This window comes from Ciconia boyciana, chromosome 4 (assembly GCF_034638445.1).
Source record: "Ciconia boyciana chromosome 4, ASM3463844v1, whole genome shotgun sequence".
Classification (NCBI taxonomy): domain Eukaryota; kingdom Metazoa; phylum Chordata; class Aves; order Ciconiiformes; family Ciconiidae; genus Ciconia; species Ciconia boyciana.
This window is the reverse complement of record NC_132937.1, coordinates 63,468,561-63,488,057: the sequence shown is the minus strand read 5'-3', so window position 1 is coordinate 63,488,057 and position 19,497 is coordinate 63,468,561. Positions and strand designations below refer to the sequence as shown.

At 40.0% G+C, this 19,497-nt stretch overlaps 1 protein-coding gene across 1 annotated transcript in view; it reads right to left on the bottom strand.

The window, feature by feature from the left end:
• The window catches only part of LRRC2 (leucine rich repeat containing 2), a 68,257-nt gene that overhangs the window by 15,138 nt on the left and 33,622 nt on the right, over positions 1–19,497 (bottom strand). Inside the window, exon 5 of the mRNA XM_072859476.1 lies at positions 12,516–12,652. Coding sequence (XP_072715577.1) covers positions 12,516–12,652 — 137 coding nt within the window. The remainder of the gene's footprint in view (positions 1–12,515; positions 12,653–19,497) is intronic.

Here is a 19,497-nt window from a genome sequence, read left to right as displayed (position 1 = left end):
TTCAGATTTTTTCAACCTCAGAATATGGCACAAACACCTCACTGATGTTCTACAGAATAATACTGAACACTCTATATTCAGCTTGCTTATTGAGATTTCAAAGGTGAAAACTGCTGAAAGTTGACTTCTTTGGAAAGCAGATCTGCAACTCAGCAGTGTATTATAAGACTAGCATCATTATTACCAGAGCACGTAGAATTGCAAATAAAGCTCTGTGATACTATGATGTAAAAACACATGTGGAGAGATCTCTGCTGTGCAGTTTCAATATCATTAATAGCCATGACAAGTAAATAGGAGAAAGCGAATGGAAACACAGTGGCAAGAAGTCACTTACCAAGGCCAAAAAATAGGTCAGAGGAAGTATAACACAGGTTTCCCTATTTCTAGTCTTGAGATACTAAGGACCACTCCAAGTATGTATTATGAAAAATCCCAGGCACCTATCAAGACTTTCTTTGATTATGGTAATGAAATTAGTGGAGATTTAAGATGCTCTATATTTTTTATAATCTCCTCATTTCTTCCCTTTTTTAAAAAAAATGTACTCCAGTATTCTACAATTCTGAAGCATCATTGAGTCTAGTCAACCTTTTTATTGCCTCTAACCAGCATTTCAAAGAGTATTTTGTATTAGTAACCTGAAGACTTGGAGCCAGCTTCTGAGAATGAAAAATATTTCAACTATATTAAAAGCAGTTTGGGGTAGCCTGGCCTCTTCTTAACATCTCCCTAACTGAAAAAGTAAAAACACCAACCAAAAACAACAAAAAAAAACGCACCCCAAACACTAGCAACAAAGGCAGAAAAGAAGAACAGCAAATAATGAAATGGTGATGCTCACTTGTGATCCTAACGTGTATCTTCTAATTCATTGCAGCCCCTCTGCCACCATGATCACACAGGTCTGACACAACTTTTAACTGACCGGCTCTGTATTTCAAGATGAGACAAAACAGCAGCCTCAAGACAGCTCGGCAGCCAGCGTACGCCACCTGACAGAATTGAAGCTAGGAGTCATAGCCCTCAGCAGCAGTCTAGTGGTGCATACTCTCCCCAATCATACAGCCATATAATCATGTATCATATAACCAGACACAGTCAGAGGAAGTTCTATCAAATAGTCATACACATTCTTCACACAAACTATACATACAAGCAAGTATTGGCCACAAATACCCAGCATCCACACTGCCCACGTAAACCGATATGTGGAGTCTCAAATTTTGGGTCAAGGAATTTGGCAGACTGGGATTAACAGTATCACCTCAGATTAGTCCAGAAAGCAATTGGCTGATGTGGCTAGAGTAAAGCAGGTGATGGGGAAGCAAATAAAACACGTCAATTAAAAAATAGATAGGAAGAAAAAAATTACCAGGATCAATTTTGCAAAGTAAAAGATAAGGGAGGTCTGGGAAAACTTATTCCTGCAAATCTGTGTTTACACCATAAAGCATAAAGTTACTTTAACCTTACCATAACCTTTGTAACTTGTGTTTTCATTGTTCTTGAAATTACCCACTTCCTTCTAAACTCCATCAGTAGTAACCAGCTCTATGACAAGCCACAATAGTGAATTAGATGGATAGTCTAAACAGCAGGTGAAGGAACGCCTCTTTTTTTACATTTGTTCTGAGTTTTCCAGCCATTAATTTCTTAACCTGAAACTCATCATGCTTTGCACTGCAGTTCAGAAGCATGACAGAGGCCCAGGTTTGTGGGCTGGAATCTTTTCAATAAGAAAAGCAGGAACCACTGGGCCATGTCCTCCATTGAATTCCCTTGCATCTTCAGCATGACTTCCATTTCACATTGGGTATAATTCTACACTCTTTTGCCCAGCACTAGTAGAGCAGAGATCTTACCTGACTGAGCTCTATATGAGACAAAAAAATAGGATGATATTTGCTTTCAACTGATAGGGCTGGCTCTTGTCTTTATCCCTTTCCCACTGATCAGTGATGATGAATAAAAATCACAGTCAGCCTAACCAAGTGTTGTTTACAGCTGTAAAGAGTTGATCAATCATGTAACTACCTATAATTAGTTAACAACTCATAGGAATGTATTCAGTAATAAATTAAATGCATTAGCTTCAGTTAGACTCTCCAACTTTATTCTTCTTACAGAATAAATAATACATCTCATTAGCTGCACTTTATGGAATAACAGATAACATGCTTTTCTCTCCCTACAACTCCCTTCTGACTCTCACCAATCCATGTATATGGACACCAGAGACATTTTTCTTTAAGTTAAAATATGCAAATGTGATAGTGCTATGTATTTGTTCTCCTCTCTGCTTCTATTCAGTAGTTATATAAAATCTGCCTCAGATCATCTCACTGATGAATGGAGGATACATAATCAGGATTTTGAAAGCCTATTTTGCTATTGGACTCATTGAGATTTTGAACTGTTTTCAGAGAAAGCAGAGCTGGAACAGTACTAAATACTCTTTCCTACCACTGAATCATTTTACAATTAGATTCATGCTTTTTGTAACAACATAGCCATGTTGTAGTGTTCACATTATGCCCCTTTGCTCATTGTTAAGTCTTCCCTTACGCTGTAAAACTACTTCTCTGTCATTCCCTACTATAAAAAAATTTCAGACCATGAAAGGTGATGTTGCTTTTATTGAACTAATGTGAAAGGTAAAGGAAAGGTCACTGGCACCACAGAATAGAGGTAGGCATGGGTTGGTTCTCCAATGAAGTGGGCTGTTATTATTAGCTGCTGACTTGCTCTGATAGTGGAGTGGTTTTGAAGTGATGCTATATTAATTAGTAGACTTTGGAAGCACAGTGTCAGGAACAGGATCAACCGACACACTTTCTGTGCCTAACTGCATAATCTTGTTTCCTAACATAGACCCATGCCCTTCTTTAGCCCCTTGTCTTTAAAAACATTTATGAGTGCTCCTGCGGCAGTAAGGCCTCCATGGATCTCCTCTGACACCTAACACCTTTGCACCTGCTCTTTTGGGTTTCACACCCCTCCTGCTAATGTTTGATGTTACATCTTATACCAGTTCCATAAAGCAGCTGTCGCTTTGCATAGATTGACAGCACTTTGGCCAACTGTATCGGAAAGCAACTCGTCATGAGCATTAAGCAATTTTGAAGATAATACAGGCACTGAGCAAAGAAGTGCAAGATGAAATCCTGTCTAACAGAAATGCACCCAAGCCAAGCAATTGGAAAAACATTTCTGAGGCTGCCACACGTATGCACAGAAATGCTGGTCCAATTAAAGTCAACTGGACTTTTGCCAGTGATTTAACATGAAGAATATCACCAAAGGTTGGCTTAATGCTGTTGGCTTCCCAGTACCAAGTTAAGCCCTTTATTACACCACTCTATGCTTTGTGGTCCTAAAAAACCCACACAAATAAAATTCAGTTTTTAACAAATCCAATACATGACTCCTTTGTAACTTTCTAAAAATTCTACAAATGTGAAGATTTTACAGGTCCTTTATAATCCCATTGAATGAGAGAGGAAGGAGTTAAGGGCGAGTTCCTCCGGTGCCTGACTGGATAGTGAAACCCCTGGGAAATTAAAGTCCTATACATCCCCCTGATTGTGTTTTTCATTGTATAATTGTCACACCCATTAAAAAAATGGCAAGGGAAAGAAATGGTTTTGGAAGTTTACAGCTTTGAAGAATAATGTGCTGGTAAAACCACCTGTCATTTTTACATTTGTTTTGAGACTGCTGGTGTCCTACTTGCATAACCAGGGTATGGCTTTGGGAGGTGTGAGTCACGGATCACAAAGACAAGAACTTACATGGAATGTCCAGTGGGGACTTATTTGAAGTTTCCCCACACTTGCATACAGCTGGTGTTTTTCCTTCTAAAAGTTTTCCTTTGCTGAATAGGACTGGTCAGAGAAACAGAACCAGACCAAAAGAGACTGAAAACTTTCCAGCTGTTAAACCTCAGTTTTAAAATATCTTTCAAAATTGTATTGATGTATAAAAAGTTATTTATGTCTGTTACGGATACTGCTGTGTTTGAAAACCTTAGGAGACTAATGTTAGTGCTTAATGAATCTAATCACACCAGCTTTTTTTTTTAGGGTCATACATGTCAGCATTGTTGAAAGATGCAAAAGACAACTAATTATAATCATATTTTTCAAGTAAATAAAGCAGAGAAATGGCACCAGTTATAACTCCTGTAACTCTAGACAGACTTACCAGAGGGGATGCATTACTGGACCTGTTGGTCACCAATGCAAGTGAGCTAATTGGTGACATCAAGATTGGAAACAGCCTGGGCTGCAGTGATCATGCACTGGTGGAGTTCACAGTTCTGAGGGATATGGGTCAGCCAAAGAGTAAAGTCAGGAACCTGAATCTTAGGAAAGCAAAATTCCAGCTCTTCAAGGAGTTAGACAATAGGACACCCTGGGAAACTGCCCTCAAGGACAAGGGAGCAGAACAGAGCTGGCAGATCTTTAAGGACGCTTTCCATAGAGCACAAGAGCTCTTAATCCCCAGGTGTAAGAAATTAGGGAAGGAAGGCAAGAGACTGGTATGGATGAGTTGAGACCTGCTGGTCAAACTAAAGGGCAAGAAGGAAATGCACAGGCAGTGGAAGCAGGGAGAGGTATCCTGGGAAGAATATAGGGACACTGCCCAGTTGTGTAGGGATGGGGTCAGGAAGGCCAAGGCTGAACTTGGCAAGGTATGCAAAGAATAATAAGAAATGTTTCTATAGGTATGTCAGCCAGAAAAGGAAAGTCAAAGAAAGTATATCCCCCCGATGAACACGACTGGCAAATTGATAACTATGGACGAGGAGAAGGCTGAGGTACTCAACAATCTTTTTGCCTCAGGCTTCACTGGCAACCTCTCTTCCCACACCTCTCGAGTGGATGGACCTCAAGGCAGGGACTGGGGGAGCAAAGCCCCTCCCACTGTAAAAGAAGGTCAGGTTTGTGACTACCTGAGGAACATGAATGTACATAAATCTGTGAGACCTCACGAGACGCATCCCAGAGTCTTGAGGGAACTGGCTGATGTAGCTGCCAAGCCAGTCTCCATGATATTTGAAAAGTCATGGCAGTCAGGTGAAGTCCTCGGTGAGTGGAAAACAGGAAACATTGGAACCATTTTTAAAAAGGGTAGACAGGAGGACCCTGGAAACTACTGACCTGTCAGCCTCACCTCTGTGCCTGGGAAGATCATGGAACAGATCCTCCTAGAAGCTATGCTATGGCACATGCAGGACAGGGAGGTGATTCAAGACAGCCAGCATGGCTTCACCAAGGGCAAATGTTGCCTGACCAACCTCATGGCCTTCTATGACGGAGTGACTACATCAGTAGACAAGGCAAGAGCTACGGATGTCATCCATCTGGATTTCTGTAAGGCCTTTGACATGATCCCCCACAATATCCTTCTCTCTAAACTGGAGAGATATGGATTTGATGGATGGACTGTTCGGTGGATAAGGAATTGGCTGGATGATCACATGGTAGCGGTCAAGGGCTCAATGTCCAGATGGACATCAGTGATGAGTGGTGTCCCTCAGGGGACCATGTTGGGACCAGAACTTTTAAATATCTTTATCAATGACATATAGACAGTGGGATCGAGTGCACCCTCAGCAAATTTGCAGATGACACCAAGCTGAGTGATATGGTTGACATGCCTGAGGGATGGGATGCCATCCAGAGGGACCTGGACAAGCTGGAGAAGTGGGCCCATGTGAACCTCATGAGGTTCAACAGGGCCAACTGCAAGGTCCTGCACCTGGATCGGGGCAATCCCTGGTGTCAATACAGGCTGGGGTTTGAAGGGATTGAGAGCAGCCCTGCGGAGAAATGTTTGAGGGTACTGGTGGATGAAAAACTGGACATGAGCTGGCAATGTGCACTCACAGCCCAGAAAGCCAACCATATCCTGGGCTGCACCAAAAGAAGTGTGGACAGCAGGTGGAGGGAGGTGATTCTGCCCCTCTACTCTGCTCTGGTGAGACCCTACCTGGAATACTGCATCCATTTCTGGAGCCCTCAGCACAGGAAAGACATGGACATTCAAGCGGGTCCAGAGGAGGGCCACAAAAATCATCAAAGGGATGGAACACCTCTCCTATGAAGAAAGGCTGAGAGAGTTGGGGTTGTTCAGCCTGGAGAAGAGAAGGCTCTGGGGAGACCTTATTGCAGCTTTTCGATACTTAAAGGGGGCTTATAAGAAAGATGAGGACAGACTTAGTAGGTCCTTAGTAGGTCCTGTTGCAATAGGACAAGGGGTAATTGTTTTAAACTAAAAGAGGGTAGATTCAGACCAGATATAAGGAAGACATTTTTTACGGTGAGCGTGGTGAAACACTGGCACAGGTTGCCCAGAGAGGTAGTAGATGCCCCATCCCTGGAAACATTCAAGGTCAGGTTGGACGGCCCTCTGAGCAACCTTATGTAGTTGAAGATGTCCCTGCTCGTTGCAGGACAGTTGGACCAGATGACCTTTAAAGGTCTCTTCCAACCCAAATTATTCTATGATTCTATGATTTTGAAAGTTCCCCAAGTCTCTACTTGCTTATATCAAGACTTAACTGAAACCTTCTATGCATCAGAAATACAGAACATGATTTTATTTGATCTGTTGAAAACACCGTGTGCTAAAACAGCCAGAAAGCATAACTTTGCCATTTCTCTGAACTTCAAAGATCAGTTTATACAGAATTGACATGGAAATGCAGGCGTACATACATATGCTCTTTCTTTGACAAAGTATTCATATGCTGTAACAATCTCTGTCTCATTCCTTCACTTTGCACTACCCAGACCTCACAAAGGATACAGAAAACTTTTCAGATCACTTGCTGGGACTGCTCAGATGTGGTATTGAACACTGTTCAAAGCAGAATAATTTTGCAAAGCCCCTTTTTAATTTATTTTCAATATCAGAACATCTATCTGTAAGCATTTTTGTCTTGCTGCTTGTAGTGTGGAGTGACTTGCCTGTGCTGTGACTGATAGCATGTGCCACACCAGATGGTACAGATGGAGGAAATGAGAATTTCTTCATCTTCCCTCTCTTCTCATTAAAGTTCCCTCAGGTCACATCTATAGATACTCTTGGCTGTTGTAGGACTATTAGTAGGATTTTGTAGTATGGAAGAAGAAATGGTCCTTCAACACAGCAAAGCTGTTTCTCTGAAATATCAGCACAAAGCAGGTATTCTGCCATGCACAGGAAACATTAATTGGGTAATTCAGTAAATGACTGTAGAAAGCAATACTTTCTGAAGGAAGCGCACCTCACAACAAGGTCAGAGCAGTTTTTCTATAAACCTATATCAGAAAACACTTTATTTATAATACTGTTTTTTTATTCCTAGAAAAAAAAATAGTTGCATAACATGTACGAAAATAGCAATAGGAACTCTATCCAACAGTTAAAATACAAATACTAACATCATGCTAATTCTTAAATTCACACATAAAAGGTACAAGAAATTTAGAAATAAATCCATCCATCCTTCCTCTTCTCCCTGCAGCTACAGAGTATGGTACCCAGTATCATCCCACTATGCTAGGAGAGGGACTGGATAACATACAGGCCATGCCTCTCCTCAGCAGCTTAGCTAGAGGAACAAATTCACCTCCACAGAGGAGTCTTATCAGCTATGTGTCATCTCAGAGAAGATTGTGCCCTAAACTTCATAGTGCACCTTCCCCTGCTGAGCCTGGTTACCAAGGTCTGGAAGTATCTGTTACAAACGGGCTGCATAAATGTCATGCTATGTAGGTGGCCTTTTCTAACATTTGATTTCAATTTATATTTTTATATATCTATATCTCATGTGCAGAGAAGAGCATTCTTAACTTATAAATGTGGTCAAAACAGATTTGAATTCAACTGCAGATCCATAAACGTTTTCTGCCAAAGGACTCACTTTGCAACTAATACTAATTTAATATTGAAGTTAAATGGAACTTTTTAAAATTTAAAAATGTTAGACATCCAATAGTAGAAAAGAGAAAAATAAATTGAAAAGTAGACATTGAATCAGTTTGCTCTTCCTTAGGCATAGTATGGAATGGTATGAAATCCGGAGGCTTGAGAAAGTAAAAGATGAGAGCACACACCCTCAATTTTTTTTTAATGGAGCATCAGATTACCTCATTTTCAGATTCAGTGAGATGACTTACAGAGTGCTGGAAGTGGACTTTGAAAACAGGGAAAGAGCTTTCTACGAGAACTGAACAGACAAGTGGGCAGTGTGCTTGCCTCCTGATGCTATGGCACAAGGCATGTCACTCAAGGCATGGCTCCAAAGCACACCAAAATCAAAATACTGACAAAAGTCCAGGTACTGGACATACATGTTCCTAGTAGGCTGATACAGCCACTCTATGAAACAAGTTGCATTAGGCCAAGGAGAATGCTATGATTTGGAGGGGAGGGGTTTACCCCACATACTGAAAAAGGTGGATGTATGACTACCAGATATTGAACCTATTAACAGAGAATGAAGATCCACAAGATTTCAGTTGTGCTAGAGCATGTCAATCATAGCATACCTCAGCTTAAAACAGCTGCATTGGAAAACGAAATTCGTAGATTAAAAAGGCAAGAAGTATAGTCAGTATACATGCTGGAAACCTCCTCAACAACTGTCATTTACCTGAAAAGTAGTACAAGATAAAGGTGCTTAGCATCTTGTCTTTCCTGAAGTTTCCCTGTTTACAAAATAAATTAACAGACTTAACAGACATCATAACAGTCTGTGAATTTCTTATGTGGCTGACTGACAAATTCAGGTACAGAAACAACAGGTATGCCAGCAAAAATGTATACACATATATGGCAGCTGTCTTCACAAATTAGGAACTTTAATTCAAAATGGTTATTTGGTGACACTACAGTTTTGTGTAATAACCTACGTTCACCCTCTACCACTTCTGGGTAGCAACTACAGTCACGTGTTATATGGTCCATTTCATTGAGATTTCTCCGCCTAAATTACCTCATCATGTAATATTTTGTGTCTATTAAAAAAAAAAAAAAAAACTGAACTGTTTTCCTAAGAAAGCAAACAACTAAATAACCAAATAAACTAAAAGCTTCAAGACTTCTCTATTTTTTGCACCTGTCATAAAGAAAATTGATAGAAAGGGAAGAGGGAGACTGATTACTGAAGATGTAATTCAGACTCAGAGTTCTGATGGTCGCATAAACCTTTATGGGTCTGTCAAAAATTCTTGACTGAATTACAGGCATGTTATCAATCTCTTTGAATCCATTTTCGTATATGTTGTCAGTGTCTCTCTGGCCATTATTCTATGTACAAAACCAAGGTAAAATTAGACTGTGATCATTCCTGCTGGGCTGAAGTTTGCCTTTATTTCTTTCAGGTAAGTTTTACACTGAAGAATACTGTTCCTGTTCTCATGCATTTCTTTAACCTTCCCAGAAGAAACTTTTAAGGATTTGAAAGTCAAATAAAATGTGAACTTCCTAAAAGATCATAAACAGGAAACATTTTTAGCCACTCTCTACCTTATTTTGTGTATCAGTTACCAAGTTTTCTCTTTTTTCTTAATGTTGTAAAGGGAACCCATTCACCTACCAAAACAGAACTTGCACGTACTTGTTCATTTACACTCTCCAGTTCCCAGTACTCACACCACAGGAGGGAATGATGACCAACCCTCATGAGCATTTCACTGGATTAATAGATGTTAGCAACAATTGTATTAGGTAATAATTGATCTAATCTGTCTAACTTGGGTCATAGATACTTGTATTGGGTGTCCATGGCAAGGTGCTGGCAGCGTGGGGGCTGCAGGGTGGCATCTGTGGGAAGAGACCAGGGGTTTCCCCACGCTGGACACAGACAGTTCCAGCCAGCTTTAATGGACTCACCACAGGACACAGCCGAGCCCCTCAGCCAAATATGTGGAGCCACTCTAAAAACTTATTTAAGAAAGGGGAAAAACTCCAGAGAAAAGGGGAGAGAATAAAAAGACTGAGAAAGAGCAGTTGGAACACCAAGGTCCAAGCAAGAGGAGGAAGAGGTGCTCCATGGTGAAGAAGATCTCCACACCACAGCTTGTGGAAGACCCACGCTGCTGCAGATGGATATTCCTGAAGAAAGTGCAGCTCATGGAGACCGCATGCTGGAGCAGAGGAAAAGTGTGAGGAGGAAGGAGAAGCAGCTAGAAACCACTGTGTACTGGCTATAACTCCCACTGCCTCCCTGCACTGCTCAGGGCTGGGAGAGGGATCTGGATTGAAGGAGTGAAGCTGACCTTGGGAGAGGGGGGAGGAAAGATGTTGTCTGAATGTTTTTGTTTCTCACTACCCAAATATATATTGGCAAATATCAAATTAATCTTCCCCAAATACAGTCTGTTTTGCCCACAATAGTAAATGGTAAACAATCTCCCTGTCTTTTACCTCAACCCATGAGCTTTCTTATCCATTTTCTCTCAACATCATGCTGAGGAGGGGGAGGGAGTGAGCAGCTAGGTGAGCATTTGGCTATTAGCTAAGGTTAGCCCACCACAACACTTCACAGTGTCTTTTTGCTTGCCTTTTTAGAGTGTTCAGACTAATTTAATACTTTAATTCATTAAATATTTACCTGCCAGTGACTACCACCTTTTGCCCATCTGAGAATCAAACATCAGACACCTATTACATTAGCAAGGATACTGATGCAATTGCTCTGAATAACATCAGCCATACTGAGTACACCAAAGGCCAACACTTTGCAGCATTTTAAATCATTTGACAAAAGTGTTCCTTTAATTGTATGTTCGGCTTCCAAAGCTGCCCTTGAAATGTTGATTCTGGGAAACTAATTTTATAAACTAAATCAGAAGAGTTTGTGTCACCTACCTCCCAGGTCACTGCAAGTATAAATTAAGTACTGGCCTCCAGAGAAACAAAGAAACACAATAGACAACGCCAATATTTTTCTTCTTGACCTTTTAGACCATGCTGACATGATGTTGCTTCCAGTTTTTGCTGTTATATAAAGTGATTTGCACAGCTCCAAATTTTTTCCATAGATTGTAAGTGAACCATTACCCAGTAGCCTGCACTCAGTTTTAGTGGCTTTCAATCTCTTTGAATAGGAGACTGCCAGAAGGGAACATTTTTGAGCTTTCCAAGAGAAACACTGGTCTCTTAGGACTCAGCTCGGGAAAGACTTACATGCACAGTTGGGTTTACATGTCAAGGCTACCCATAAGGCATAGACACGGGTAAGCCTTTGCACTGCAAAGCCTTTAGAAGCAACTGGGAAAGTACTCATTGATTTTAACACACCAATGATTGGGGCTAAATTCACCATTCTAGTCCACAGGTTTGAATATACTCACTTTTCCTAGATGCTTATATTTAATTCCTTTGCCTGTTCAGGATATATGATTTTTCTGATTCCAGTATGGTTCTTTTTTACCAGTTAATTTTTATCTGGTTTGTCCCCTACCTTTGCTATCTGAAGGAGTAGGAGAGGAAGGAGAAAGGAGACCTGCACTGTTTGTGCTGTTGCTAGCATTTCTATGCAGTGTCCACTTATGATGTGAGGCTGATGTTCACCCTTTGTTCCTGTTTCCTTCACACCATTTTTTAACAATTCTTTTCAGATAAACTACCTCACAGTGAAAAGTCAGAGGAGAAAGTTAATCACTGTTTGCATTTCCTCAGAACAGAACATAAGCATGGCCAAACCAGATCTCAGATAAGTTTAATCCACTCCAACATTGCCTGTAAATTGCCAGTAACAGATGTTTAGAGCAAAAGTAGGAATCAGTAAAGGAATTAAAAAGAAAAAAAAAAAAAAAAGACACTTCTCCCTAAAGGTCCCCCCACTCATCCTGCAGGAATCAGGATATTAAGAACCTGAGAAATACAGATGACATCTGAAACTGTGGTTAGGTACCAGCCAATGGTTTCATTTCTCCATGAACAATAAGTCTCAGAGCAGCTGTGGCAGGGAACAGTTATGCATCCAACACAAGAAACAATGTTTGTGCATGCCTGGGAGTCCTTTTCTCAGTCTTTATTATATATTCATACCATGCCTCCCACGTAATATCCCTTTCAGACAGATATTTATGCTCACAGCAACATGCAGTGTTGTTTATAGAACTCTCCATACTCTTTTTAAAGGAAAACAGACACTGGGAACAAATGAAGGTTAATATGTGAATTTCACTGTCAAGATGCACTTCACTTTCACAGAAAATAGCTATTTGCAGCCTTCTCCTTATCACCACTGGCCAAATCCCCTTTGGGATCACGTCCTTCTTCATATATCAGAATAAATACCAGCAAAATTTAGTCACTTGAAAACCAAAACAAAGAAGCTTGGTCCCATTTAACTGCTGCTAAGGTGTTTTCAGTGATATTACTACTAAAACATTATTAATAAAAACTGCAAGGAATGTGATTTAATCTGTTAAGAATAGATTTTAAGACTGTGATAAAATACCTTATAAGCCAAATAAAAAAGATGGAAGAAACATAGTTTGTTATCTTACTTCAAATGGGAGCTCTGTTATTTCCATATTTCCAGACAAATCCAGTTTTTCCAGATTCTCACAATCACCCAGTTCTGGAGGGACTGACTTCAAATTATTGAAACTCACATTGAGCACTTTGAGGTTTTTTAAGCAGCCTGTGAGGGAAAGGTAATTAAAATCAGTGCATTAAAAAAAAACATGAAGGGAGAAAGTAAAAATAAGAAGCATACTCAGTTTAGCAAAGAAAAAATTCCTTAATGTGATGATGAGTAAGAGATTAATACATATTTTCTGCAGTGGTCACTAACATGGGGTGGGGACAGGGGGCAATAGTGCTGTGTTGCACTTCTATGGACTTCCCTTAATCAGCAATGGTTTTGGCAAGAGTTTGAAAGGAGGCAACAAAGACTTGCAAAGATCTTGATTCTACCAGGGATGACACCTATTGACCTCAGTTTAAACTAGAGAAGTTGACTTTTGATTTGGCCACTTTAGAATACTTGCCTGCTAACTGAAAAACGTCTTAGCATTTTTTATAGAACTTGTTCATTGGGAACAATCACTCCTACTAAACTTACTACATCAAGAATTCTGTCTTTGGTATCCAGAATTGCATACTTTTGATTATAAAAGATAATGGATGTGTGCATTTTTTTCATTATTTTCTTTATTGCAATTTATCATCCTTGTCGGCTTAATTTTAAGGCCCTTATAATATTCTAGGCTGCATTTAGTCACATTGTACTTTCTGTCTCTTGGATTTATACCATTACATAATCTTCAGTAAAAACAGGTTTAGAAACATCATTAAAATGCAAAATGTATTCTACTGAAAAAATGCAAATTATACTGTGATATAGTCAAAGGGGAAGGAAGTAAGGAATTTGAATGTATCAAATAGCTGCTGTGTTAGCAAAGCAATCCTTACATACATGCATAACTAAATGAAAACATTTTATGGACAGCTGTGCTGTTGTATTACATGGACAATCATAAAATCACAGAATCACACAGTCACAAAATGGTTTCAGCTGGAAGGGACCTTTAAAGATCATCTAGTCCCAAGCCCTGTCCAACCTGACTTTGAACACTTCCCATGATGAGGTATCCACTACTTCTCTAGAAAACTTGTTCCAGTGTCTCACTACCCTCATAGTAAAAAATTTTTCCTTATGTCCAATCTAAATCTACTCCCTTTCAGTTTAAAAGCATTGTCCCTTGTGCTGTTACTACACGCTCTGGTAAAAAGTCTTTCTCCATCTTTCTCGTAAGCCCAGTTTATATGTTGAAAGGCTGCAATAAGGTCTCCACAGAGCCTTCTCTTCTCCAGGCTGAACAACCCCGACTCTCTCAGCCTTTCTTCATAGGAGAGGTGTTCCAGCCCTCTGACCATTTTTGTGGCCCTCCTCTGGACCCACTCTAACAGGTCCATGCCTGTCTTGTACTGGGGACCCTAGAACTGGATGCAGTACTCCAGGTGGGGTCTCATAAACGTGGAGTATAAGGGAAGAATCACTTCCTTCGACCTGCTGGCCACGCTTCTTTTGATGCAACCCAGGATCCAACTGGCTTTCTGGGCTGCAAGTGCACATTGCCAGCTCATATCCAATTTCTCATGCACCAGTATCCCCAAGTCCTTCCCTGTGAGGCTGCTCTCTATCCATTCATCCCCCAGTCTCTATTGATATTGGAAATTGCCCAAATCCAGGTGCAGGATCTTGCACTTGGCCTTGTTGACTTTCATGAGGTTCACATGGGCCTACTCCTCAAGCTTGTCAAGGTCCCCCTGGATGGCATCCCTTCCTTCAAGCATATCAACTGTACCACTCAGCTTGGTATCATCTGCAATATTCCCCTCTAATCAGTGATATTCCTGTGGTATTCCCCTCTAACCACTGATAGAGTACAGCATTCACAAGGAAAAGCAGCAGTAAGAAACTTAAATGCAATTCAGCAGCTCTAAATTGGGAGAGAACAGCATCTTGTGCCAACAGGTTCTCAAAGCAGACTATATATTTGCAAACCAAGACAAGACATACACAAGACTCACAATGTTATATTATATCAGTCTTCTATTTATAATCAATTTTTTAAAAAGAATCTGCTGTTTCAAGGGATTTGGATGACACTGGAGAGAATTTCTCTACGGTACTTCTCAAGTGTTCAAAACAGCGTCATAACAGTGAGCTTATCCTTAAGGCACTAACTCTTAGTTAAACTCCCTCCACAGCAAACGTTGTTTTAGAGCTGCCCACCTTTTGCAATGTGTGGAAATTCTTACGAGAGACCAGATGGTGTTTCCACAGAAAAAGACAGAGAAGAAACACAGGGAATTGAAAGCCCCACATTTTTTCCCTGAGAAATTGCTGTTGTCAGAGGCAGAGGCATGCAGTTTGGTGACCAATCCTAGCAGCCACCAAATCACACAGCATTTTACATAAATCCCAGAGTCTCCCTTGGACACAACATTGTCTTCAAATGATGACTGGACCACCCAAATCTTTCTCACAGGTGGCAGACAAGCCATATCTGGTAAGAACTCCATTATTTTAATCTCTACAGGCTGCAACAGAGAAAAATATAGAAGCTTCCACTCAGCTTCCTCCTAGTTTTAGCTCTGCCAGAAATAGAAACTGAGATGGTATTTCAAAATTCATCTGTCCTTTTAGGAAGGTAACCTTGTCTTTCCTATTCACTGTGAAGTGCTGTTTTAGTTAAAATACCAGAAGCAAAATTTTCTGTAAGATTACAACAGGCATTGTTTTAGCAGTACATTACTGTCCTACAAGGGTCATTGGGGCTGGTGCAAGAGAGTAATAGAAGCAATTTAATGGTGTAAATGTGTGAACCACCTTATTTCCAGATTTTTAAGCACATAAAAGTAATAAAAGTTTAGCCTACCCATGATGAAGCCTCACCAACTTTAGTATCATGATTTAAACATCACATGCTAAGTGGTATAAACATCAACTTACCACCTCATTGCAATAAAATAATCACTGAAGCAGAAATGCCTTAAAATAAAATAGACAATCAGAGAATCACAAATTAATTCCTCATCCAATTAATCCCTCAGTGAAGAAATGCAAATCCCATTGGAAAGAAAAAGGAACTACTTGCTCATTAGCACTGGAATGTTTTGTCATTTCTTTTAGCAATGGGACATTGTACTGGGTCTGTCTGGAATTAAGTTAATTTTCTTCATATCAGCCTGTATGATGCTATGTTTTAGACTTGTGACCAAGCAGTGGTGATAACACACCAATGTTTTCGCTATTCCTAAACAGTGCTTACACAGCATGAAGGCCTTCTCTTGTTTCTCACTCCGCTGCCCCAGTGAGTCAGCTGGGGTGGGCAGGAGGCTAGGAGGGGACAGGGCCAAGACGCTGGACCCCAGCTGATCAAAGGAATATACTATAGCATATAACATCATGTTCAGCAGTAAAAGCTGGGAGCAGGGGAGTTGACAGGGAGTTTTCCAAGGTTGCTATTGCTCAGGGACTGGCTTGGGCATTGGTCAGCTAGTGGTGAGTGATTGCTTTTGCATCACTTGTTTGTTCATTTTTCTTCACTTTTTAAACTGTCCTCATCCTGACATACGAGTTTTCTCACTTTCACCCTTCCCATTCTCTCCCCATCCTGCTGTGGGAGACTGAACAAGCAGCTGTGGGAGGCTGAGAAAGCTGTGTGAGACTTAGCTGCCTATGAGTGTTAACCCACAACAGATGTATTTGCTAACTTTTCAGCCACTGAAATTTCTACCTCTCAGTTCCATTAGTAGCTGGAGAACTAATGTAGACAAGGCATCTAGTATCTCCAACTTCCTAGTCACCCTCTTGTCTAACTCTGCTCAAATGATGCATCTCCAGTGCATAACTAGGAGACATGGAGCAGAACTGCTTACCAAAAGAAAATCACAAAAATTTAACAGCCTTTCTGGGCAGAGTGATGGAGACAAGCACAGCTTCCCTTTCTGACTTTCCTGCCTTCTGAAACCATGGCTTTTCAAGCTTTTTTCTCCTTTCACAGTTTCTAATATATATGTCAATGTTCACAATATGGTTTGTAGGTATGAGAAAGCAAGTAAGTAGAAGATGCATCACATTTTTTCTTGTCATATATAATCTCTCTCTAATCTGACAGAAGTGCACTACAGAATCTACAGTCAACTGCCCGTAATTGCTGTGGCTAAGATTATGAAAATTACTGGAAAAAGCCATGAGTCTTACAACTGAATTTAATTGTGATAACAAACTCAGGACAACATAGATGAGTGGGATACAGTTCACCAAGATCTGCGTGCGGGGAGCAATCTCTTGCAGTTCTGTGTAACAGCTGTTTTTTCACCTCTGGTCTCTCCAGTGGATTAAGTTATTCCACCTGATAACTGAGCAGTAGTCAAGCATTAACGCTCCCTCTAGGACCATAAGACATACATAGGACTTCTCAGGACCTCCTGGATAAAACCCTTACACCACCACTTCACGTATTCCCATTTTTTGATTTAACAGATTCCATCTTAAAGAGAGTTTGTTTTTTTACATCCACTGCTTTTATAGAAAAACAAAGTTAACAGAGTTTCATCCTTTTCATGATTTGGAATGGTCTTCAGCTTGCCAGTCTAAATTTATTCATAGAAGTTCTATAACTATTAATTCTTTTGCCAATTTCATCTTTAAATAGCTCTTTTCCTTCCCTAATGTTTACTTCTCCGATGTTTGCATAGGTAGCAGACATATCAGAATTTATTTTACTAGCCTGAATTAGCCAATTCTTCTAATCTCCTCTCACAAAATAAAAATTCCCCTCCTCATATGGTCCTATTAGACTTCTTTTGCATCTGTTCCCATCTGAAATAACTTTTCTTGAATCTGAGTGACCACAACTTTATGTATATATCATATAGGATTGTCCTTCTGTGACTGTTAGATTAGGAATTTCATTTATTCAGTTGTTTGCATTCAATGACCTCATGACTTGCTGCACAAATTATTAGCTCCTGAGTACATGACCTTGAACTCTGCAATCATGAATTTAATCTCTCTACTTTTTTGGAAGCCTACCTGCTCATCCAGCTTTTCTTATTTCCTCCTGTTTGTGCAGTGACAATAACACCCAAACTGTGTCAGCAGAAAATTTCAGTGGCCCAGTTCCTCCAAATAATTAAGAAATAAACTCAAGGCTGATCCTTGAGAAACTCCAAAAGTGATCTTCCTCCTGACTGATAGCTTCTTTTTCCAAATGAGTGCCTTGCTTCCTTTGCTTTAGCAAGTCCTTCACTCATTTTTACAATTGTTGAATCAAAGTCCCTTGTCTTAGATTCAAAAATTCATTTTTCATAGTCCACTGTATCAAATACTTTATGGGATGCCAGATAGACAAGATTACACTTGAAGCTCAATCATCTTCTCAAAAGAAAGACAGAAACCAAATGAGTTGGGCACAACTTGCTTTTCCTTTATAAATTTTTAATTTCAACCTACTTTCCGTTCAGCTCCACATCTCTAATTACTCCCTCCTCTAAAAAACTGTTTAAAATTCTTACAAGCAACAGTCTACACAGGGATAGAATTAGGTTATATGAGTTTCCTGACTGGTAATCCAGGTTACAGGCAGAGATCTTTTCCTTTCTCAGACAAAAGGAGTAAGACTGTCACTCTCCTTTTCCCCTAGACCTGTTAAACAAGGCTCCTAGGCTATTTTTGTCAGAGAAAGAGCACAAACATACAACCGTAAGACAACATTTATGACAACTCAGGATTCTCAAAGCCAGGTATCTTGGCTGAAGGACTACAAAATTGGGGAGCAATGAATCCCTAAATAACCTTCAAATGTTATAGGCATTGTCAGCAAGATTCCAGCCATTCTCACCCACTTTTGGAGTTTATTGCAATAACCGCTGGGGGATTGGAGGGGGTGAAGGGGGTGGTAAGGCAGTATGAATGACTTTCACTGCCCTGCAGTCTGTATTTAGGGGCTTATTTACACCTTCTTATTGCAGAAGTTCTCCACTCTTAGGTATGGTGCCCAGCCACCACCAGGCTTAATGAGCATGCAATACAGCCATTGAAGCAGCCTTAGGAGAGGACAGAGGAAGTGACACCCCCTTCACAGCTGCACAACTGTAGAGCAGGTTTTGACCACCACACCTGCCACCTATACATTCAAATAATACTCAAGCACAACTTCTCAATTAAAAGTAGTAATAGTAAAATCGTTGCTGCTACACCACTGTTGTTAACTATGCTTAATGGCACTGAATTTTCAATTCTATAAAAAATGCAAATTAGGGAGTTAAACAGCTAACATCTCTGTGTTTTCTGAGGAGAGGCAGTAAAAGCAGTAATGAAATCCATGGCTTCCCTGGCAGTTTCACAATTAAGAATATTTTATTTTTAAGTGGGAGCTGCAATGCCATAGCTGTTGCCCAAGATAACATTTATTCCCAGTTTAAATTTTTAATTCATTATTTTAAAAAATTAAACCAGTAATTAAACTCTATAATTTCTGATGGGCAATGCAGCATAGTAATAATAGTAATGCAACTTCACTGTTTAGACAAGCCTACATTAGTGCTCTTAACAAGGTGTCAGAGACAAAATACAGATGAGGTTATAGAGACCTTTTATTATCTAAGGATCCCATTCAATGCAAATGTAGATCCACTTGTATAAACTGGAGTAGAACGCAAAGCAAGTTTTTGCATTGATCTGCAATAATCTGATAGCAGCTTCCTATGGGCCAAGACAAATAGTCTCCTATCTCCTATTGATTCTCTGCTGAATCAATGACATTGCCTTTGATTTATCTGAAAGGGGATATTGATGTTCAAGCTTACAGGTAACAGTTAAAATATCAATCTATTTATTTTTTACTTCTACTTAAAGCATCCAAGCAAAGGAGGGATGAAGACTTCCTGAACTCCTTTTGCATAACAAAGTTGCAAAACCTTTTTTTGCCACTAGGTCTTATAAAAGCTGTAGCACAGTAACAAATTGGC